Source organism: Acinonyx jubatus, chromosome A3 (genome assembly GCF_027475565.1).
Source record: "Acinonyx jubatus isolate Ajub_Pintada_27869175 chromosome A3, VMU_Ajub_asm_v1.0, whole genome shotgun sequence".
In the NCBI taxonomy this organism is placed as follows: Eukaryota; Metazoa; Chordata; class Mammalia; order Carnivora; family Felidae; genus Acinonyx; species Acinonyx jubatus.
In genome coordinates, this window is record NC_069388.1 from 44,415,930 (window position 1) to 44,439,794 (window position 23,865).

Consider the following 23,865-nt stretch of genomic DNA (forward strand, 5'->3'; position numbering starts at 1 on the left):
GAGAGAGAGAGAGAGAGAGAGAGAGAGAGAGAGAGAGAATCTCAAGCAGGCTCCATGCTGTGCTCAGAGCCCGACATGGGGCTCGATCCCACGACCCTGGGATCATGACCTGAGCCGAAATCAAGAGTTGGATGCTCAACTGATTGAGCAATTCAGGTGCCCGTGGGATGGCTTTTCTATCCTAACACGTGCAGAGGCAGAGTCACGGGAGAAAATAGGCAGGTTGGGGCATTTAGGGGTAAAAACATGAGGCAGTTCCCAACTGTTTTCTCAGTAAAGCAGGAGGCAAGCTTGTCACCTAAGAGCAGACAAGCAGAAAGGGGACTTGAAGGTTTGAGGAAAGAGAAAAAGTCATCTCAGAGAGGAAAAAAGAAATGAATTCACCAGGGCAGGACTTGGGGTCATGGGGCAATGTTGAGAGCACATCAGAGATCTTCCAGGGTGAATGTGAAGTTGGATCAGGAGGTGGTGTGAGGTTTTTTTCCTATCCATCTGCGGTTTCTCGGGTACAGAAAAGAAGCAGGCAGACAGCGGGAGACATGGAGGGAAAGGGAGCAAGGGATTAAGGGTGTTTGCAGGGGAGGGACCCTAGAGCCTCATCTCTAAGGAGCAGCTGATGGTGTTGGCCTCTGACTCATCCGGCCTCACCTCAGCCTCCCGGCTCCACTCTGAGAAAGTGGAAAATGGCTCTAGAAGCTGGCATCTGGCAGCTAGGCTGTGATAAACACGGCTCAGACAATATAAACAGTGGTTGGCCCAGGCCTCTTTGTCACCCTTATGAAACAGGACAAAGGGACACAGCAACCAGAAAAACCACCCTCTCTTCTGAATCACGAGGGACTCTAGCCCAGCTTTCCAGCCTCCCACATCTTGCGTGGAAACCACCAACAGAGCCAATCACCAGACTGCTGCCCTTCACCCTGGCCCTCTTAGGGACTTCCCCACCCAAGCCAACATCACGTAGTAAGCACCCTCCCTCCCCCCGCTTACCCAGACACCCCTTGGTGCTTTGCTCTTTTGCAGCAGGAACAGAAACCTAACTTTGCTCTACCGCCACCAGGGTTCCCTCCTTCATTCATTCAACTCCCACATTTCTACAGCACTTAGCTTCTGACAACTCTGAAGAGTTGTCCCTTCTCTTCCACTCATTTATTCACTTACCTATATCAGTGTGGACCTAGGGATTCTTACACTATCTCCTGGGTTATAAGCCATTACCCTCATTATTGTGTTTTTGAGAAGAACTAGGAATATATAAGCTGATTTTTTTTTTAATTTAAAGTCGGCTCTATGCCCAACATGAGGCTTGAATTCATGACCCTGAGATCAAGAGTCATACGCTTTACTGACTTGAGCCAGTCAGGCAGGCACCCTCTGTTCGTTGAATCTTACTGCTTGATTTTTGGAAACTACCAATCTGAAAACATAAAAGTGACAAAGAAAGTGAAGGAACAGTTTGAGTTTGTCATTATATCTGGTAAAAGCCTCAGTTTAAAAAAATATAAACACATTCATTAGAAAAGCCTGTTATGACAGGGAATTATTTTAAATGTGTATTAATTACTTAATCATTACAAACACATATTAAACATGCCATATATTCTGTATTCGTGAGTGCTGTTTCTACTAAGTACTCTCAAAATTTAAAGGGCAATTAATTTAACCAAAGGAATAATGAGGCAGCTTGCTTCTCTGACGTTGGCTGGTTGTTGTGGCCTCGGCCTCACAAAAGGTGATCCCACCTGGCTCCTTTGTTTCCCCTACTCTCGGACTTGTGGGGGTTTACATGTGCATATACACACTTTTTTTTTCTTTTCCTACAGAAAATAGATAGGAAATGGCCATGGCTGTGAGCGTGGCTGAGTGGCTGAGTGGCCTAATGCTAGCCTGTGCTCTCTGCAGCCTAATTAAAGGAAAATGGTTGTGCTTTCTATGAAGAGAGACACAGAATAACAAGAGAGGAACATAGGAAGGGAAGCTGAGCACTAAGAGCTTTCCCTTTGCTGCAGAATTAAATGCTAACCTTGCCTCATATTCTTAGGCCTGAATTTATATAAGAAATCAATGTAAATAGCTGGACAACTTTCAGGGCAGTAGATTTATCATACAAGTGCAATTAATGCAGACCCTGATAAACCAGCGATGTGCAAGGAGATGCCACAGATAGAATTAAAGGGCAGATACATAGCACTAGATAGTGTAGACTCATCTCCTTACTCTGACGCCAGGCGCAGAGGCATCGGAAGGGACTTCCAGACCCACTTCCCCACCATGGTGAAAGGTCTGGGCAGACCACGCTGCAAATGTGCTTTAACTGGTAAACTTAAATAGAAGGGAAATTTGTTAAGTTTATAAAAAAAATTATACTCTTTCTACAAGAAGACTGGTTTGCTCTGCCAGGTCAGGCAAAAAGTCAGATAGGTCAGAAGAAAACCTGGCCCAGCTGGGCTTTGAGATGACTGCACCTTAATCCTGCCTGGCCCATTTTCCTGACTGCCTTCCTAATACATCCCATGAACAACTGGGTTGGCCATTTTTGTCCCAATTGGCTCTTTCTTCAAAATAAACTAGGAGAAACAAAACTCCACCTTTCCTCTTTTTTTTAAACCTTTATCAATTCAGACAAAAAATACATATATCGAATCCTCAGTTTAACTGTTTTTATGTAATTTTTATTGATTCCCACATAGCTCTTTAGTGCATGACAAAACATCATGAAGTCTTGTTATGAAGTCTCTCTTACCTTTAGTGCAGCTAAATTTAATTGCTGCCATAAAACTACAGCTAAATTAGCTTATGCAGACACCCTTGAATGTAGGAAAACCAGTCCCTGAGGAGAAAAATTGTAGGATTCGGCCAAAAACAGACTTTCTTACAATCAAACAACAAAGAGTGCTTATTTTAATTAATTATTTCATACCAGAAAAGATCTGAGGCAACTTACACAAATATATACAATAATATATAATTAAGAACAAGAATAATAACCATAGCAACACAATACACATGGAGCCCTTCGCCTGTGCCGGTCATAAAGCGACCTTGTTCCTGGATTGTCTCCCCAGGTTCTGATAGTGAGTCTTGGAGGGAAGGACTGTCGTTTTCCCCATTTTACAGCTAGGAAGACCAAGGCTGGGAGAGGTTACATAAGCAATAAGTAGCACAGCTGGGCCAAAAATAAAAGTCATCATCAAATGGGAATCTAAGGGCAGGACACCTGGGTGGAGCTGAGCTGCCGTGTAGAGGGTGGGTATTTGAGCATAGGTTTTTATTTAGAAAATCCACACATTTGGCTTTGAATTCCTTCAAGGTCGTAAGAAGGAGGGAAATATCCGTGGTTGGATTTGTAATGGTCATAAGATAAATGCATTCCATTTTCTAAGGTGAAGCAGTTTCTCCTGGTCTAAGTATCCAGAATTCAGAAAAATAAATGGAGGCAGACAGATCTTTCAGATATTCCTTTATGGCATTTCCAAAAACCAAGACTTATGTCTCCAGTGGCAAGGGTGGCAGGCAGTCTGTGCTCTGTCCTCAGCATGATCTGGGTGCTGACACTCACTCAGGACAAGTGTGTTCTTTGAGATACTATGAAGCCTAAGAAAACTTTTGTGCTTGAGAGAGCATGGCCTCCCCATGTTGGTGTGGGCCGTGCCAGGGCCCATGGGCTGGTCAGGATCTCCTTCTAGAGACAGTTATGCGTGTGCCCAGCTCACAGATAAGCCACACCAGTTCCAATGGCCTGCAGCAGACGGCAGCCTCTGTGCACTGAGCAGAGAAAGCGGTGCAAGGCAATGTTTTCTAGCACCTCTGCGGCCAGCTGACTGTAAGACCAGCCAGGACACTGTAAGATGCCAGGCTTTATTTAAGTACTGTTAGCTTCTGGTTCCTGGGTACACCGTGATAATCTGCTGAACACCACCTCTGTGGATCCCTGAGCGGACCAGCCATAGGAGAGAAGTTGTTTACAAGCCATTCAGAAGATGGCTGACTTCTGCCCCAAATTAGAATTTTGGTTTTAGTGCTAGTGCATCGTAAGCCATTCTTCCTTAGAGCAGTAAACACCCATTATCTGTTGAGGCCAGTTCTAGACTGTGACAAAAAAACACAGCCAATCTTTAGCAGGTGACAATTACAAGTGGTTATCAAATAGCTAGTGGGTTTTGCTTTCAAAATCATTAATCTTACCTTTCCAGGTGTGCCCCAAAGCAGTAAGTTGACTAGATAGAGATTCTGGCAAACTCAGGTTGGACAGGAAGCATTCATAATTAAACTTTCATTTCAGTCTGCAGGGTTCTTTTGTTTTTTTGTTTTTTTTTTCTGTTTGGTTTTGCCTGCCCATGTGATATGTGGCATCCCTGAGTGAAGTCCACTGCCCCAGAAACATGTAATTTAATTTCTGAGCAAACCTAGGGTTAACTGGAAATACTTATTTGTTCCTATTATTATTTTTAAAAATTATATTGAAATGCATGAATCCACTTTCTTTCATGGGCAGAATAAAATTATCAGAATACAGCCTTATAGTGTGAATACAATTTGTCCCCTGTTCACTGCATTTAAGCCTGCTTGAGCTGGATGGGGACATGTAGGACACCAGGGCTCTCCCACGGGCTTGAAGGTGGCTGTCACATATGTAAAATGTTTTGTGTGGGTTTTGTTCCAGAGTGTTTAATTTGGGGTCATGGTTGAATCTAGAGTAGTAGATAGGTTCTAGTTCTGGGAACGTCAACAACACACATTCTCCCAATTTTCATGAACTTAACTATAAGAAAAGAATTTTGTTAAATCAGATGCTGTGGAGTCTTTGGGCTATCATAGCAGACACAACATCCATTCACTCATTCCTCTTCAGAAACAGAATCCTGATTTATAGGATGTTACATTGTATTCAAAATAAATGACAATGATTCCCAGCCTTCCCTGCAGCCAAGGAAGCCATATGACTAATCTTTGGCCAGTAAGACATAAATAGAAGTGCTATGTGAGATTTCTAGGAATTGTCCCTAAACGAGAGGGGAAGGAACCTCTTTTTCTCTTTATCCATCTAAGAACATATATGTGAAGACTGGAACTCAGCAGCCATTTTGCACCATGAAGCCAAGTGTCCTATGGATAGTACTGTGATCTGATGGCTGTGGAACCACCATGCCCATCCTGGACACTCCACCTAGCCTTTTTTTTTTTTTTATGTGAAAGAAAAAGTACTGATTTAAAGATTTTTTACAGGAAATGAGATTTGGTTGTGCACTTGTTCAGAGCATGAACTTTGAGGTCAAGCAGAATTATGATTAAGACCTAATTCATCCTCGTTAGTTATGTGACCTTGGGCAAGTCATTTAACCTTTCTGAATCTATTTATTCATCTGTAAAATGGACTGGAAAGTCCCACTTTAGAGGACTGGAATCAGGATGGAGTGAGATAATGCATAAAAACTGTTTAGCACAGTGTCTGTGGGTTTATGTCCCCAGATGAATACAACAGCACCTCCCCATCAAGCTGTGATAGAAACTTCCCTGTCCCAGAGTGCAGTAAGCATCTGCCAGGTTGTAAGCTACCTTAGGCAGTAGAGCCACACACCGACTAACTATGGAATGACTTTAATAAGAATTAGAAACACTGGGCCGCCTGGGTGGTTCAGTCGGTTAAACACCCGACTTCGGCTCGGGTCATGATCTCACGGTTCATGAGTTTGAGCCCCACATCAGGCTCTCTGCTGTCAATGAAGAGCCTGCTTCAGATCTTCTGTCTCCCTCACTCTACTCCTCCTCCAGCCTCTCTCTCTGTCTCTCAAAAATAAATAAACATAAAAAAATTAACGAATTCGAAACACTGTACAAACACATCACATCTCTGATTTCACAGATATCATTGCTTAGGACAAGGCAGAAGTAGTTGTTTCTTTTCTTTCTTTTTTTCTTTGTTTCTTTTTTTTTTTTTTGAAGGATAATCAATCTAAAAAATTTTGAAGTAATGAGCAATGTCCATGAAAAACCGATGGGTTCCGAAGTGACCAAAGGTTGGCAAACACTAGCAAAAGAGAGGTTGGCAAACAGAAATGCAGCGACAAAGAACTGAGGACAAGCAGATGGCAGTTTCACTCCTGCTGAGCTCCTCCCCAGCCTTGCTTTCCCACCGCAGCCTGAACCCACCTCAGTGTCCCTAATTCTACCCTCCGCACTTCTAGGGTGAGGACCACGCTTTCACAGTGGTTCCCTCTGTGCCCAAAAGCGTCTGGCTATAACTGATTAATGGCAAAGAATGACCCCGGAGGTGTTCCCCTTCCTTCCCATTTTACAGCTATGGAGTCAGGAGTCCTGGAAGACACCTAGGACAGAGAAAAGGGGAGAGAAAAGTCCTCACAGGAGCACAGTGGGGAAGAAATGAGAATTAAAGCACAAGTGAATTGAGCCAGCAGAGAGTACAGAACCAGAGGAAAATAGGTGCTAGAAATAAACAGGGTTTTGAAAGGCCTCATTGAAGCTGTTAGGATGGATAGATGGATGGATGGATGGATGGATGGGTGGATGGATGGGTGGGAGGATGGGTAGTTGGGTGTGTGGGTGAATGGATGGATGGGTGGAAGAAGAAAGGAAGCTAGAACATAGCATGTGTACTTAGCCAAAAACATGTTTACAAACCTGCCTTCATCTCACCCAGACCCCTTCACCAGGCTTTGCACACCCACATGCCTTCTGTGACCTATAGGTGAGCAATACCATCCAGGCTGGTAACCACAGTGATGTGTCAAAGGGGGCATCAATTGAGCTGATTACTGCCACATAACTACAAGGACCCAGCATTGCCAAATATGATTTTTTAAGGAAATTCCCCAAATCCAATTTCCAAATGTTGTTCAGGCCAAAGCAGCCACATCTGTAGGTCATGCCTGGCCCCCAGGGTATCTGGGCACAAAGTTGATTACATACCCTGATGTCCATCACTTTCTGCCTTCTGTGTATGGAATGTAAAGAGGAGAGACAAGGCCCACTGGCCACGCTCCAGCCCACACTGCCACAAGTCTGAGGCTCGCTGCTGGGTGTGACCTACAACCAGGCATTGTGGGAATTGTCTATCCTCCGTGTTGAATCTGAGATCCTGTCAGTACAAGAAAGGACTTGGACAGTGAGGATTTCATTCTCTAAGTCAAGCCTGCATGTCAACCATCTTCTCACCTGGAGAAAAGGTAGTTTCCAGCTCAAGCCAACCTCTGTGCAGTTGTGAGTGGCAGCTGGGGATCCTCTTAATGAGTCTAAGAGCAAAGACTATTATCCCTGCAGGATAAAATTGGAATGATTTTCACTAAAAAAAGAATAAAAATAAGAATAAAGAAAAAGAAGGAAAGAAAGAAGGAAGGAAGAAAGAAAGGAAGAAAGAAATAAGGAGAAAGAAAGAAAGATTTTGGAGAAAGGTCTGTGTTTCTTCTCTGCCCACCTGCCTCCTTTTTCCTAACTATGGAAATTTTCATGGAGCAATTTTCAGTTGAACTTCCACATGCAGGGAGTGCAGCCCAGCTCTTCAGCACCTCTCCTTCCCTCGCCGCCTGCCTTGAGGTTAAGATCCAGGACTTGAAAAACAACATCCTCTACCCTGTTCTTTTTGCTTAGACACTTCGGACTTTCCCCCAAGGCCAGTGAATGCGACTTCCTCCATCCAGTGTGTCTTGTGGGGTTGCTTTTCTCAGCATTCAGCGTGGCCAATGGCTAAGCTAGTTACCAGATCCCCACCCTGCTTCATACGATTTCGTCAATAGATTTGGCTGATTGACCAGATGAGGATGAGACTTCTGGAGAAGTCTGATCAATTGCTTAATGATTGGGCCGTATCGACCAGGAATGGTTAATAGAGTTCCACAAGTCAACATTTCCCGGGGCTTCTGAGAAAAGTGTGTCATTTGCAAAAGTGATGGAGAATTTAAGTTCCCCCAAGGAACCCGGGCCAGCCATTGGCAAGATGAACAGAGGCAGTAATGTCTTCTGTCTGGACCCTGGAGAATGTGTGTCAGCTTTTCCTCACAGCTGTGTAGAAACGATTTGTGTGATGTTAACACCGAAATCCACACAGCCACTGAGAAATCACATTATCCTCGTGTTCTTACCTGACGTTCTCTCCTGAGGATTTCTAGGCAACCAGCTATGAAGGTTACCCAGTGGCTCTGGTTAGTCTTACTTTTTTGAACATAAATTGGGAAAGAAGTTATTTTTCTTGTTTTTAAAAATTCACAGTATTCATGGAAATAGAAATTTCCCAAAAGCTTATCACTAATGCTGAGTATCCACAGCACTTGGGGTGGTCAGTGAAGACCTGACCACAGCCTTGGCAGGGATTCCAGATGCTCCTCTCCTTTCTATGGAGAAGGAAAGAAACAAACAAACAAACAAACAAAGCACAGATATCTTTCAGTTTGTAGGGAGAAAACTAGACCTAAAACTGTTCATAATGCATAAACTTCTTTCTAACCCCCTTATATCATCTCTGTTTGATCATCATGTTTGACTCCACACATTCTTATCAATTGCAAAATGAGTCTGGTTAAGTTCAGAGCTTTTCTAATTTTAATAATGAAGGCTGTTGTGTGTCTAGAATGATTTAAAGGAGGCCCATAGGGATCTGTACTGTTCTAAACCCCCCTCCTACCTAAACTGGGTCCCAGGAGCTGGTGCAAAAGCTCTCCATAGGAGAGGAGGCAAGGCAGCCTGAGTCTGACCCCTGCCCTCACCTGCAGGTGTCTTCAGGAGCCTGGGCCCCACCTGCTCTTTCAGTCTCCCAGGGGCCAGCCTGTGCCAGATGCTGTGGGGACCCATAGCCCACAGTGTGTATGAGAAAAGGATAAGTGCCCAGTTAGCTTTCCTGCAAGAACTGCCCCCACGCAGTGAAAACAGTGCAGAGAAAGTAAGTGAAAGCCATCAGGCCAGGAGTTAGCTTCAAGGAGAAGGTTCATGTTGGGCTTGAGCATTGGACAGCAGTAGGGAAGACACAGGTGTGGAAAAGGCTCCTCTGGGCTGCAAAAAAATGCACAGAGCCCATCAGGCAGGAAGGGCAAGGTAGAAGGTATCTGGAAGGGGCCAGAGGGGGTGAGAATCTTAGACCCTCCACAGAGAGGAGACAGCAAAGGGAGCATAGGGCAACCGAGGTGCAGTTTGGAGTGGGGAGAGCCTGAACTAGAAACAGACTCTGAGGATGTGCCCTCAAGCTGCCTGTCAGTGGCCCTCCCACTTGCCCTGAGCCTCCCCTCCCCACTCTGAGCATGCAGAGAAGGGACACCCAGAAGCTCTGCAACCCACAGCCAGTTCAGGAAGGGAGTTGACCATGGCTTTGCAGTCCCTGCGCCGCTGAAGCAGTGAGTGTAGGAAATGCTCAGCGGGCTGCACCGCCATTAAGGTTGGCGCTGTCCTTCCCACAAAGGATGGAAAAAGAAATACAATGCAAGCCCATTTCATTTTCTTCCATAATGGGATTGAATTGGCCTACTTTGAATAAAAAACATTGGCACCTGCTGGAAGGAATCAGGTCCAGACTGCCTGCCATTTGGGATGCTTTGCCCACCTGAGAGAGTCTTGTCTGCCTAGGGTTTGTGAACTAGGATTCTCAGCAACCTTCAACCACGACAGATTGGGTTCTGAAATTCTCAGTGAACAAACCTCACCCCAGCTTTATACATGCATTTTGTTTGGTTTGGTCACTGAGCACATGGATTTTTAGCAAGTAGATTATAATGTCTGCATATGAAAATTTTCCCCTAAAAAGTGTAGCCCCCTGCACATTGCAGAAAATAGAAATCCAAATAGCTTTCATCCTAGGCTGATGCTCAAATCCAGGAATTTAGAAAAACAAGTCTTCAAGCCATACAGCCATTGGCCTGAGGGGCAGCTGGCACGTTTGAAAGGCACCATGTTCTGTGATGGGAGACTATTACTTTATTTCTGAGGAAATACTGGACTAGAGGGTTACTAAAAATTTTTATGAAATTGTTACACAGCCCCATTTTCTGTACAAGTCAATTTCCTAAAATGTTACTTTGCCCGGGTCCAGAGAGAGGGAGGGATGGACAGGCAGAGCACAGGGGATTTTTAGGACAGTGAAACTCTCCCACATGAGACTGCAGTGGTGGATGGTAGGGTATATAGTGCATAGAATGTTTGTCACATGACAAATGAACCCCAGTGTAAACTATGGACCTTAGTTCCAAATAATGTATCAATATTGGTTCATCAATTGTAACAAATGTGCTTTACTAATAATGCAAGGTGGGGATGGGAGGAAACGTATGGGAACTCCGTATTTCTGCTCTATTTTTCCTGTACACCTAAATCTGCTCTAAAAATAAAATATATTAATTAAAAAGTTAATTTACCAGAAGGAAACAAGTTTTGGGGGGAACATGGAAGTGAATTACCGACAGGGATACAGCTACTTGGGGATGCTGTGAATGGTAAATGACCAAGGACCATCACCCAGAGTGTGGTTCCTCATCACAGTGCTTGCTGTGAGGTCATTTGGTGAGCCCCTTAAAAATCACCACCAAATTAAGCAGTTTTTGTAAGAACTGGGGAAGAACTTGCAAATGAGATTCTTCTCTGGGTAGATTTTTTAGTCCATTTTTTTCCCTCCTTACCAAAGGGACCAATTCCTTTCACCACTCACTATCTAAAACACCTTGTCTCTAATGCCTGCCCTACAAAAACAGCAGCTACTTCATCTAACAATGGAGATGTTGCTAATTATCCACCCACTCAAGAGCCTGACCTGAATCCTTTAAACAGAGCAGACCAAGGGCATCTCGGAAACTGCAGATTATCTGCTAGTCATTTTCTTCCTAAATCCTGTTCAGTGCCACACGCCGTCTGATCAGAGTTGCCGTTGGAATATGTGACCTTCTAGTGGGACTTCTGTTTAGGGACTGACTGAGTCTGAACTCCTTCTTGTTTTACCCCTGGCTAAGGGTTTTATGCATATTTAGCCTGATCCGTGTGGCAGGCTGTGAGCAATCTGGTGTTGCAGACAGGTGTGAAGAAGCTCTCTAGGCGGGGTGGGAGCCTACACACTGCTCTCGGTGATGCACCAGCTCTCCCTGCTGTGAGAGCCTTAGCATTCCATGACCCTGGTGTAAGTTGCCCCTAGGGGCCGCCACTGAAGCTGCAATAAAATTGAGAAGGAGCCTTTGGAAGTCAATTTACTCGTATGGCTTCCAGAGTATTGTGAGAAAGAGAGAGAGAGAGAAAACAAGTGGGAGATGGGCAGAGAGCAAGAGGGAGAGAGAGAATCCCAAGCTCTCTCTCTTGCACTGTCAGGGTCTTGTACTGTCAGCACAGAGCCTGACGAGGGGGCTCAGTTTCACGAACTGTGAGATCATGACCTGAGCCCAAGTCAAGAGTTGGACACTCAGCCAACTAAGCCACCCAGGCACCCCTGAATAGAGTTCTACAAACCTTTCTCTTTTGTATGTAAAAATGGCTGTCACAGATGAAATCCAGGAATATGGGTAACAAATAGTTTGCTACAGAGATTGTTACCTTCTGGAAGAGGGTCTCAAAATGTTTTCCCATAGGAGACAATGTTAGGAAGTGTTAAAGAAATACGATTTCAGGTCTCCCAGATCTTTGGTTTCCAAACTGTTCAATGTATTTTGATGAGAATAGAGGTGGTCAAATACCTAGGTGCTGTTACTGCTGGACACTGCTGTGAGAGGCATGGAGAGTTTCAAAGACAGCAAAAGAAATAATTTGCAAAAACATCCAACTTCTTCTTCATGCCCCCCTCCCCCACCCCCTACCCTAATCCTCCACCCCTGCCAAGCACTCTACAGATGGGCTCAGCAACTATCTTTTCAGAGGATTAAGGGTCACTTGCTTCTCCGGCCATCTGTGTTCAGCTTTGTGGACAGAGGCTGCGGGAATGTGGGTGTTAGATGGTGGGCCAGGACCCAGGCTGGGCAGGCTGTGACCTTAGGGAAGTGGGGTTCCCCCACAATTCCCTCTGTGAAGCCAACAATGAGGAGGGCCAAGTAGTGAAGGCTGCCTGAACCGTACCTGGGCCGTGGGAACAGGGCCATGCAGGAACCAGGAAAGCAGAGAGAGGATGTACCACCTAGAACGATATGGTTGTAGGCCCCGGAACCAAGAGGGAGGGCACTCCTGATGGTACTGTGGAAACACACAGGGGGCATCTCAGCAACTGGGGAAAGGAAGCCACAAATTTAAAAGGGCCCACTGGGGGGCGCCTGGGTGGCTCAGTCGGTTAAGACTCCGTTTTCGGGTTAGGTCATAATCTCAGTCTGTGGGTTTGAGCCCATTGTCTGGCACTGTGCTGACAAGCTCAGAGCCTGGAGCCTGTTTTGGATTCTGTGACTCCCTCCCTCTCTACCCCTCTCCTGCTCATGCTTGCTCGCTCTCTCTCTCTCTCTCCCTCTCTCTCTCTCAAAAATAAAAAAATAAACATTAAAAATATTTTTAAAAGGGCCCACTGGTTTCTAACTTAAGAATTATGATAGTTTCAAAATTTGCACAGCCACAATTCCCTGAAGCTTTTCTAGAAGCTGTTTTGATCTAAGAGGCAGGGACCATCCTAGCAAAGCCGTGCTTGAGTGTCTGGACATAGGCTGTAATTGATGTTTTGGTCCAAGAAGCTACTCTCTGAGGAGATGTGTCAAAACATCACCCCAAGGTGCTCATCCTTGCCAAGGTGGCCAGCCCTGCACCAGTGCCTTTGCTTAAGGACTTAGATGGATGTTGGATGTTGGCCAGGGTTTGTAGGGGCCCAGAAACCCAGCCAGAATGCCTATCAATTTGGCTCCATTCACTAGGAATTAGGTGGCCTTGAGTAATTTCAGAGGCGAGCAGTCCTCTGACATTTCCGCAGAGTGCCCACCTGACACCCTCAGCCTTGCTTGCTGTGGGGCTTAGCAAGATCATCCTGGAGCTCTGGTTTCACATACAGCTTTCCCAGTCTTCCCAGTGATGCTCTTTTTCATAATGCTTCCTGTCTTGGGGCATTTTGCAGAGTTCTGTCACCAATTTATTTAGCAGAACTTTATTCTATATTAATGAAAGACCAATCCGAGCCAGGCAGAAAGAATGTACACAGTGCAATGTACATTCATTCATTTGTGAAGATTCATAAGATGCCTTTCGCATGCAAGTGCTGAACTGGATCGCCATGGAGCGATTACAGTGGTCCCCCTTTCCCCGCTGGAAATATCTCCAAGACCCCCAGTAGATGCCGGAAACCATGGTTAGTCCTGAGCCCTATATGTTTTCTTCAGCGCATACACACCTACGATAAAGTTTAATTTGCAAATTAGGCACTTTAATAGATTAGCAACAATAACATAATAGAACAGTTATAGTCATACACATAATGAAAGTTATATGAATGTGGTCTCTGTCAAAATACCTTATCACACAGTAGTCACCCTTCCTCTTGTGATGACGTGAGCTGATAAACTGCCCACATGATGAGACGAAGTGAGGTGAATGACATAGGCACTATGATGTAGTGTGAGGCTACTACTGACCTTCTGACAGTATGTCAGGAGGAGGGTCACCTGCTCCGGAGTACGGTTGACTGCGGGTGACTGAAATGCAGAAAGTGAAATCATGGAGACAGAGGACTGCTGTACCCAACAGCTCTGACTGGGCTGCTGCCTCCAGGAGCATCTTTCCCACCCATCGCCTTCCTGACCTCACCTCCCTACCAATCCCTGCTCTTATCTCCACTCTGCCTCACAGAGTGCTCTTAGCACACTCCTGGCTCCAGGTGTTCACATCTGCTGTTCCCTCTCTCTAGAGGGCTCTTCCCCCAGATCTCTACATGGCTCTCTCTCCCTGCCCTCAAGCCTTTACTCCCTGAGCTTTTCTTTGGCCTCCCCTATCCTTGCCTGCCTTGTGTTTTCTCCTAAGCAGTTCTCATCATCCAACAGGCCTTATGTTTACTTATTTATCACTTGAATATAAGCTTCACAGTGGCAGGGTTGATGGTCTATTTTGGTCCTTGCTGTTTCCCCTGTGCCCAGAATACTGCTGGGTGCATAGTAGATGTTCCATAAATATTAGTGGAATTCATAGTTGAATGGAAAATAGGTAATTAAGCATGAAACTAGGTCATATTCTGGTCAAGCAAATAGCTGATAGGTAATAAGTGATATAGCTGAGTGCCATGCTGATTGTAGCACAGACTCTTATCATTATACTTGTCCTTTAAGGCCTCAGTTGTCCCTGGGTCTCGTCACTTCCTTCCCTAAGAATTAACTTCAGGTCTGGGAAAACAGAAGGTGCTCGTCTGCACGTGGGCACCAGGTTTTTCTTCCCTGGTGCACACACATGGCATCCATTAGCAGTAATGGGAACAACAAACTCACATCCAGAGAACAGTGAAACCCACGTGATCAACGTGTCTCCAGCGTGAAAGAAGTGATGTTTCCCATCCCAAGACACTTAGCATTAAAATAAAATCAGAGTTAAAGTAACAGTAAATGTTCTTGGTTCTCCAAGAATGCATCACAAAGCATTTACTCCAATGGTTTTCAGTGAAAAGTTAGCCAATATAAACACCGAAAGAGCTGCTCTCCTAAAAGATGTTCAATTAAGCATCAGTGCAATTGTATGGAGACTATGTTGCAACACCACCGAGGTGGCCTGTTTTTCTGGTCATTATTAATCCAGAAACCTTAATGATGAACAACATTTGTGTTATTGTCTACCCAAATGTAATTTGTTTATGCAGCAGTTCAGTTAATCCTGCAATCTGTTTTTCTCAAATGAGGGCAGATAATGGAGACACCGTTCTTTACAAGTCTTCAGGCTTTTAAATTCTGATAAAATCAGGATTCTTCACTGGGTCTTGCCCCAGCTCTGAATTAAACCACTTTAAATGTAATTATGGAACCTGGCCTTACATCAGGAACATCCATTTAAAAAATTGATTGGCCAGGCTGTTCCACGAGGCATTTTATGAGCAAACGCTTGCGAAGGGGCCAGAACTGTAATTTATAAAGGCAAAAAGCAGGTAAATACTTTATTAGTGGTAATGAGAGCGTTTCCAGCTAACTGAATCTTTTCTTTCCTCACTAGCTACTTCATGGAGCCATGGTGCATGGCCCTGTTTCACGATCGTTTTATTGATCTAAGGAAAGAGTTACGCCAGATCTTGACCTCCAAGGAGGTAAGAGTGATTAATAGATATGTGAGTTATTTCTTGCAGATTACAAGCACTTTGTAGTTGTTGGTCATTTAGACTTTTCTCTACATTCCCCCTTTTGGTTTTACTTACAACTGTACTTCTTATAAATAAGATTTGGAGTATGTGAACATAGACAGTGATATTTCAGGAAAAGTGGATTATTTAAATCCTTTTATGAGAGGCAGATTTCTTTTTCCTTTTTACAAGTAACTGTATTTTCATGATCAGTTAACAGGGATGTTGACTGGGAACCGAATCTGAGTTTTTTCGACTTGCTCTCAAGAATGGACATTGCATGCCTTTAGTTTCTGCCCTATTGCCCACCATTTGCTAGATATTTGTGTGTCTGTGTGTTATTATAAAAATGTAAAGGGAAGGTGTAAGATGCCCAGACACACCCCTTTTATAACCCAAACTGCTTTCTCAAAGTGATAGGGAATTAACTGGAAGGATACATTTCCCAAAGACTCCATGCTCAGCAAGAAATTTGACTCTGCAGTGTAAGTAGTGAAATATTCGTGAAGCTTTAAATTAAATTCTTTCTTGCAACACTAGACTCCTTAATGAAGCTGTGGAGAGTTAGTGTCTGTGCTCACAAAGCAGTCAGATATCCATCGCAGACTCTCCCTTGCTCCACTCAGATAAGGGCTGGCCCCAGTGGGCACAGCTTAGTTTTCCACCATGTTTTATTTCCTAAAAGGGCAAGTACTGCGTCTCTGTTATCACTTCCACTTGAGAGCACCTGTGACCCTCAAAGGTTCCTGTGGTGTGGGCTCCATATTGGGCAGCATAGATACAGATCACACACTGAGTCCGTACTGCCTGCACCACCTTGCATGTGTCAAGTGGGAAAGGCCACAGGAAGAGGTGCTGCATGCAGTGGTGTCTGCCTCTAGCTCAGATCCTTGTAGAACAGGGACTACCTGTTCCCAACTCAGTGAGCTGTGGGAGGAGTGAAGGAGGGGATATGTGCAAGTACACAGCACAGAAGAATGGCTCTCAGTAAGTGCCAGCCCCCACAGGTAATAGTGGTGGGGACAGGCAGACAGTGGAAGTGGTACTCATATAAGCAGATATGCAGGAGTTCATTTGAGAGCCTGGTAATAGGAAAATAAAGAGGATAGTCTTCACTAAAGAATGATGGTAATTCCTTTTCTCAAATATTGAGATTAAGTAGCCCATTTCATTTTACTTTCCAGATTGTCTATAGGAAAGTACAGCAGTCCAGTCCCATTGACTATGATATCCTATAGCTCAGCATATCAGTTTTCCTCTACTTCCACATGGAGAGAAAGGAATAAAAGACTATTATTTATGACTGTTATTGTAAGTCATCTCAAATCTATGTATCACTTATTTTAAAAACAAACCCATTGTAAGATTTCACGAGTCTTGCACGGAAGTAAAGAGGAACAGATTATAAATCCACTGACACTGTGTTTAGCTTAACCAAAGAGTCACTGACCAAAATGAAAATTTATATAGTCAAGATTATTCTTCAAAAATGTAACAATTATAAAGATATATGCACCAAGCAACAAAACCCCTATATACACACACACACACACACACACACACACGAGGCAAAAGTTGATAGAATTAAAGGAAGAGATGGTTCTAAAATAAGAGCTGGGGAATTCAATATTTCACTTTCAGTAATGGATAGAACAACCAGGTAAGGGAATAGGGGACTTGAACAACAGGATTTCAGTACCCCACTTACAGCAATGGACAGATCAACTAATCAGAAAATCAACAAGAGAACAATGGCTTTGAATGACACACTGGACCAGATGGACTTAACAGATATATTCAGAACATTTCATCCTAAAGCAGCAGAATATACACTCTTCTCCATGGAACGTTCTCCAGAATAGACCATATACTGGAACACAAATCAGCCCTCAACAAGTACAAAAAGATTGAGATCATACCGTGCATATTTTCAGACCATAATGCTGTGAAACTCGAAATCAACCACAAGAAAAAAATTTAGAAAGATAACAAATACTTGGAGACTGAGGAACATCCTACTAAAGAATGAATGGGCTAACCAAGCAGTTAAAGAGGAAACTACAAAGTATATGGAAGCCAATGAAAATGGCCACAACCCAAAACCTCTGGGACACAGCAAAGGCGGTGATAAGAGGAAAATATATAGCAATCCAGGCCTCCCTAAAGAAGGAGGAAAGGTCTCAAATACACAGCCTAACCTTACGCCTTAAAGAGCGGGAAAAAGAACAGCAAATAAAACCCAAAACCAGCAGATGACAGGAAATAATAAAGATTAGAGCAGAAAATGCTATCAAAACCAAAAAAACCAGTAGAACAGATCAATGAAACCGGAAGCTGGTTTTTTGAAAGAATTAAAAAAATTGATAAACCACTAGCCAGTTTGATCAAAAAGAAAAAGGAAAGGGCCTTAATAAAATCAAGAATGAAAGAGGAGAGATCACAACCAACACACCAGAAATAAAAACAATAATAAGAGAATATTATGAGCAATTATATGCCAATAAAATGGGCAATCTGGAAGAAATGGACAAATTCCTAGAAACATATACACTACCAAAACTGAAACAGGAAGAAATAGAACATTTGAACAGATCCATAACCAGTAAAGAAATCGAATTAGTATTCAAAAATCTCCCAAAAAAACAAGAGTCCAGGACCAGATGGCTTCCCAGGGGAATTCTACCAAACATTTAAGGAAGAGTTAACACCTATTCTCTTAAAACTGTTCCAAAAAATAGAAATGGAAGGAAAACTTCCAAACTGTTTCTATGAAGCCAGCATTACCTTGGTTCCAAAACCAGACAAAGACGCCACTAAAAAAGGAGAACTATAGACCAGTTTCCCTGATGAACATGGATGCAAAAATCCTCAACAAGCTATTAGCCAACCGGATCCAACAATACATTAAAAAAATTATTCACCATGACCAAATGGGATTTATACCTGGGATGCAGGGCTGGTTCAATATCTGCAAAACAATCAATGTGATCCATCACATCAATAAAAGAAAGGACAAGAACCCTATGATCCTCTCAATAGATGCAGAGAAAGCATTTGACAAAATACAACATCCTTTCTTGGTAAAAACCCTCGAGAAAGTAGGAATAGAAGGATCATACCTCAAGATCATAAAAGCCATATACAAAAGACCCAACACTAATATCATCCTCAATGGGGAAAAACTGAGAGCTTTTCCCCTAAGGTCGGGAACAAGACAGGGATGTCCACTCTCACCACTGTTATTCAACATAGTATTGGCAGTCTTAGCCTCAGCAATCAGACAACACAAAGAAATAAAAGGCATCCAAATTGGCCAGGAGGAGGTCAAACTTTCACTCTTTGCAGATGACATGATACTCTATATGGAAAACCCTAAAGATTCCACCAAAAAACTGCTAGAACTGATTCATGAATTCAGCAAAATTTCAGGATATAAAATCAATGCACAGAAATCAGTTACATTCTTATACACCAACAAGGAAGAGACAGAAAGAGAAATCAAGGAATTGATCCCATATACAATTGCGCCAAAAACCATAAAATACCTAGGAATAAATCTAACCAAAGAGGTGAAAAATCTATACACTGAAAACTATAGAAAGCTTATGAAAGAAATTGAAGACACACACACACACACACACACACACACACACACACACAAGGAAAAAGATTCCATGCTCCTGGATAGGAAGAACAACTATTGCTAAAATGTCAATACTACCCAAAGCAATCTACATATTCAATGCAATCCCTATCAAAATAACACCAGCATTCTTCACAGAGCTAGAACAAACAATCCTAAAATTTGTATGGAACCAGAAAAGACCCCGAATAGCCAAAGCAATCTGGAAAAAGAAATCCAAAGCAAGAGGCATCACAATTCCAGACTTCACGCTGTATTACAAAGCTATAATCATCAAGACAGTATAGTACTGGCACAAGAACAGACACTCAGATCAATGGCACAGAATAGAGAACCCAGAAATGGACCCACAAATGTATGGCCAACTAATATTTGACAAAGCAGGAAAGAATATCCAGTGAAATAAAGACAGTCTCTTCAGCAAGTGGTGCTGGGAAAACTGGACAGCGACATGCAGAAAAATGAACCTGGACCACTTTATTACACCAGGCACAAAAATAAACTCAAAATGGATGAAAGACCTAAATGTAAGATAGGGAGCCATCAAGATCCTCGAGGAGAAAGGAAGCAAAAACCTCTTTGATCTTGGCCGCAGCAACTTCTTACTCAACACGTCTCCAGAGGCAAGAGAAAAAAGCAAAAATGAACTATTGGGACCTCATCAAAATAAAAAGCTTCTGCACAGTGAAGGAAACAATCAGAAAAACTAAAAGGCAACTGATGGAGTGGGAGAAGATATTTGCAAATGACATATCAGATAAAGGGTTAGTATCCAAAATCTTTAAAGAATTTCTCAAACTCAACACCCAAAAAACAAATAATCCAGTGAAGAAATGGGCAAAAGACATGAATAGACACTTCCCCAAAGAAGACATCCAAATGGCCAACAGACACATGAAAAAATGCTCAACATCACTCATCATCAGGGAAATACAAATCAAAACCACAATGAGATACCACCTCACACCTGTCAGAATGGCTAACATTAACAACTCGGGCAACAACAGATGTTGGTGAGGATGCGGAGAAAGAGGATCTCTTTTGCGTTGTTGGTGGGAATGCAAGCTGGCACAACCACTCTGGAAAACAGTATGGAGGTTCCTCAAAAAACTAAAAATAGAACTACCCTACAACCCAGCAATTGCACTACTAGGCATTTATCCAAGGGATACAGGTATGCTGTTTCGAAGGGACACATGCACCCCCATGTTTATAGCAACACTATCAACAATAGCCAAGGTATGGAAAGAGCCCAAATGTCCATCGATGGATGAATGGATAAAGAAGATGTCATGTATATATACACAATGGAGTATTACTCGGCAATCAAAAAGAATGAAATCTTGCCATTTACAACTACATGGATGGAACTAGAGGGTATTATGCTAAGCGGAATTAGTCAGAGAAAGACAAATACCATATGACTTCACTCGTATGAGGACTTTAAGACACAGAACAGATGAACATAAGGAAAGGGAAGCAAAAGTAATATAAAAACAGGGAGGGGAACAAAACATAAGAGACTCTTAAATATGGAGAACAAACAGAGGGTTACTGGAGGGGTTGTGGGAGGGGAGATGGGCTAAATGGGTAAGGGGCATTAAGGAATCTACCCCTGAAATCTTTGTTGCACTATATGCTAACTAGCTTGGATGTAAATTTTAAAAATTTAAAATAAAAAAATGTTTTAAGAAAAACTTTTCCATTTACAATAACATCCAAAAGAATAAAATACTTGGGAATAAATTTAAGTGGGCGGTGTAAGATTTGTATACTGAAAACCTCAAAACATTTCTGAAAGAAGCTAAAGCAGACCTAAATAAATGGAAAGCCATTTGTGTTCATGGACTAGAGACTGAATATAATTAAGATGGCAGCACTCCCCAAAGCCATGTACAAATTCAATGTAATCCTATCAAAATCCCAATGGCATCTTCTGCAGAAATGGAGAAATTCATAGGAAAATGCAAGAGACTCTAAATAGCCAAAACAATCTTGAGAATAAAAAATAGTTGAATGACTTACACTTTGCAGCTTGAGAACTTACTACAGATCAGCAGTAACCAGGACAGCATGGTACTTGCATAAGGATAGATCCAGGGATCAATGGAATAAAATTGATAATCCAGAAGTAAAAAACATTTACATGGAAAGATTTATGTCATTCATCATTAGGGAAATGCATAGCAGAACTACAATGAGATACTACTTCACACCCACTAGAGTGGCTATAGTAGAAAGAAAAAAAAAGTAACAAGTATTGGCAATAGATGGTCACACTGAAGGGGAGCTGATCACACTGAGGGACAGATGGTCACATGGGGAAAGATGGTTACCCTGAGGTGGAGCTGGTCACACTGAGAAGGGAGATGGTCACATGGGGGAAGACGGTCACACTGAGGGGCAGATGGTCACATGGGAGGGAGATGGTCATACAGAGAGGACACACTGTGAGAGGCAAATGCACAAAAATCTGTTTACAGTCTAGAGCGGTATTTGTCTTAGGTAAACTTAAAAGCTCCATTTTGTGATTTTACAGTATTTACAGCACTGTCAGAACAGCACCATACACCATTCTACAATTTTTGTAAAGTTGTTGTTTTTGTTTGCTACGATTCTCCTGAAAAACTAAGGAAGAAAGAACACACCTTGTGTGTGTTGTGGAAGATATGTTGGGGACATGCTGGCAGCACCTCTAATATTTCATCCTGGGCATCAGGTGCCTTTTTCTGTCACTGTTTCGTTGAGCTGATTTAAATCCAAAGTCCAGTGAGCCTCACTGACTGTTCTCTGAAGTGATGTGTGTGTAATCTCCAGGACTTCTGTCAGTGTCTCACTGACAGAACCAAATAATTCTGTTACGCTTCCATATAGTTTGAACCTATTTTCCCATCTGTAAAATTCTGACTGTTAATAAATTAATGATCTGCAAGTCACCTACTTTTTTTCTGTTGAAAATAAAAATTATTGGAAGTTCAAGGAAATATAGCACCAAAGTCCCCGTGAGTCTGCTGTTAGGGTCATTTGGAATTATTGTGGTATTCAGAACGTACACAGCTCAAACCTTGGTGGAGTGCATTGTAGAACAACTTCCTATCGATGGGCAGATACGTGATGGAGCAAATAGGGTAAACCTCAACCGTAGAATCTAGCCATGTGTGTGTGCTGGTGCTAAATGTACAATTCAGCCAACTTGCCTCTATGTTTGAGTATTTTTATAATAAAATGTTGGAAAATTCCCTACTATATTTTAGATATGCACGGCATGTGATTATCAACATTAAATAACTTTATTCTCTCTGAGCCTTGTCTTTAAAGATGTCAACAAAATTTGAATTTACATATATACATATATAACACCCAGTGCTCATCCCAACAAGTGCCCTCCTTAATGCCCATCACCCGTTTAGCCCATCCCCACACCCACCACCCCTCCAGCAACCCCCAGTTTGTTCTCTGTATTTAAGAGTCTCTTATGGTTTGCCTCCCTCTCTCTTTTTATATTATAAAATCCTATTTCTTGAGAGAGGACTATAACCATGTAAAGTAAACCATCTAGAAGTTTTCATGTAAAAATGCTTAATCACTTCCTTTCTTATTTTTAAAACAAGTGTGATCTGCAGATAACTTTTATCTGAATATTAAGAACTTAAAGTTACTATTCTTGCTGAACCTTGAGGACATTATTCCAAGTCAAGTAAGCCAGCCTCAAGAAGACAAATAGTGTTTGATCCCATTTACATGTACCCAGAGTAGTCAGAGTCACAGATAGAAAGTAGAACGGTGGCTGCCAGGGGCTGGTGGAGGCAGAATGGGGAGTTAGTGTTTAATGAATACAGAGTTTCAGTTTGGGAGAATGAGAAAGTCCTGAACATGGATAGGGGATGGCTGCCCAACAATGTGGATGTCCTCATTAAAACAGGAGCGCCTGGGTGGTTCAGTCGGTTAAGCGGCCAACTTCAGCTCAGGTCATGATCTCACAGTTTGTTAGTTCTAGCCCCATGTCAGGCTCTGTGCTGACAGCTCAGAGGCTGCAGCCTGCTTCAGATTCTGTGTCTCCCTCTGTCTCTGTCCCTCTCCCATTCACCCTCTGTCTCTCTGTGTCTCTCAAATATAAATAAATATTTTAAAAGTTTTAAATGGTTGAAACAGTAAATCTTATGTATATTTTGCCATGATTAAAAATAATTTTTGAAAAGTTAGGGGACAAGAACAAGCACCCTTGAGAAGGTGATCACTCTTTTTCATTTTAGTGAAACTGTCCTCTTATTGTCCAAGTAATTTCCATATCTGGCCACTTCCTCTATTTTCCAGGAGGAAGACCTTCCTTCCATAGAACAGTTAGCCCATCAGATAGAAGATGAAGAAATTAACCTGAAGGAGAAGCCCAGGAAATACCTCAAAAGAGTTTTCCAGGAAACTATCTACAAGGGGCTGGTGGAGAAGAGCATCCTTGACTACCTGCAGTATAATCACTACCACCTGCCCATGTATGCGTGGCCAGGCATCATTTAGTGCATGGCCATACCCTCCACTTTGTTTTCACACATGTAGTTTCTGGAAGTGCTGAGTGGGAAACCTCTCTGAAACCTGGCTTTACAACCAAGCTTATGCCTGTAGTTTTCTATGGTTCCAGTAGGTGGCGCACGGCCATGGGTCTCTATTCTGGAAGTTTTTGAACACCAGGCATGTTCCAGGGCAGAATAATCCATTTCAGCAATAAAATGGGATGTACTGTATTAAACTTGTCTTTATGTTGGGTGTGATTCTGATATATTTCCTGAAGTGCCCTGCTGCCGTTAGTTCTTCACCTGTTTACCCAGTAATACTCCTGGGCAATAAAAAAGAAAAGCATGTGCCCAGAATGGAAAATAGGCAAAACTGATGATGAGAAATTAGCTCTATAATCCAACATCACAAGAACTGACCGCGCAGGCAAGTTTATGTGAACTTTGAAATGAGGCAGCTGCTATCAAAATTTCTGTACCTCAATATTGTGAGAAAAATTCAAGGATCAACACACAGGCTCACA

At 42.8% G+C, this 23,865-nt stretch overlaps 1 protein-coding gene across 6 annotated transcripts in view; it reads left to right on the forward strand.

The window, feature by feature from the left end:
- The window catches only part of CFAP61 (cilia and flagella associated protein 61), a 278,182-nt gene extending 254,590 nt beyond the window's left edge, over nt 1-23,592 (forward strand). For 4 of the 6 annotated variants that reach the window (XM_015071100.3, XM_027069482.2, XM_015071099.3 and 1 more), the window contains 2 exons: nt 15,067-15,157; nt 23,148-23,590. In XM_015071100.3, the coding sequence (XP_014926586.3) occupies nt 15,067-15,157; nt 23,148-23,348 (292 nt within the window). In that variant the 3' untranslated portion in view covers nt 23,349-23,590. Of the gene's footprint in view, nt 1-15,066; nt 15,158-23,147 lie in introns of those variants that run through there. The other 2 variants (XM_053200303.1, XR_008289225.1) reach the window with 2 other exon arrangements.
- Nucleotides 23,593-23,865: the final 273 nt, after the last annotated feature.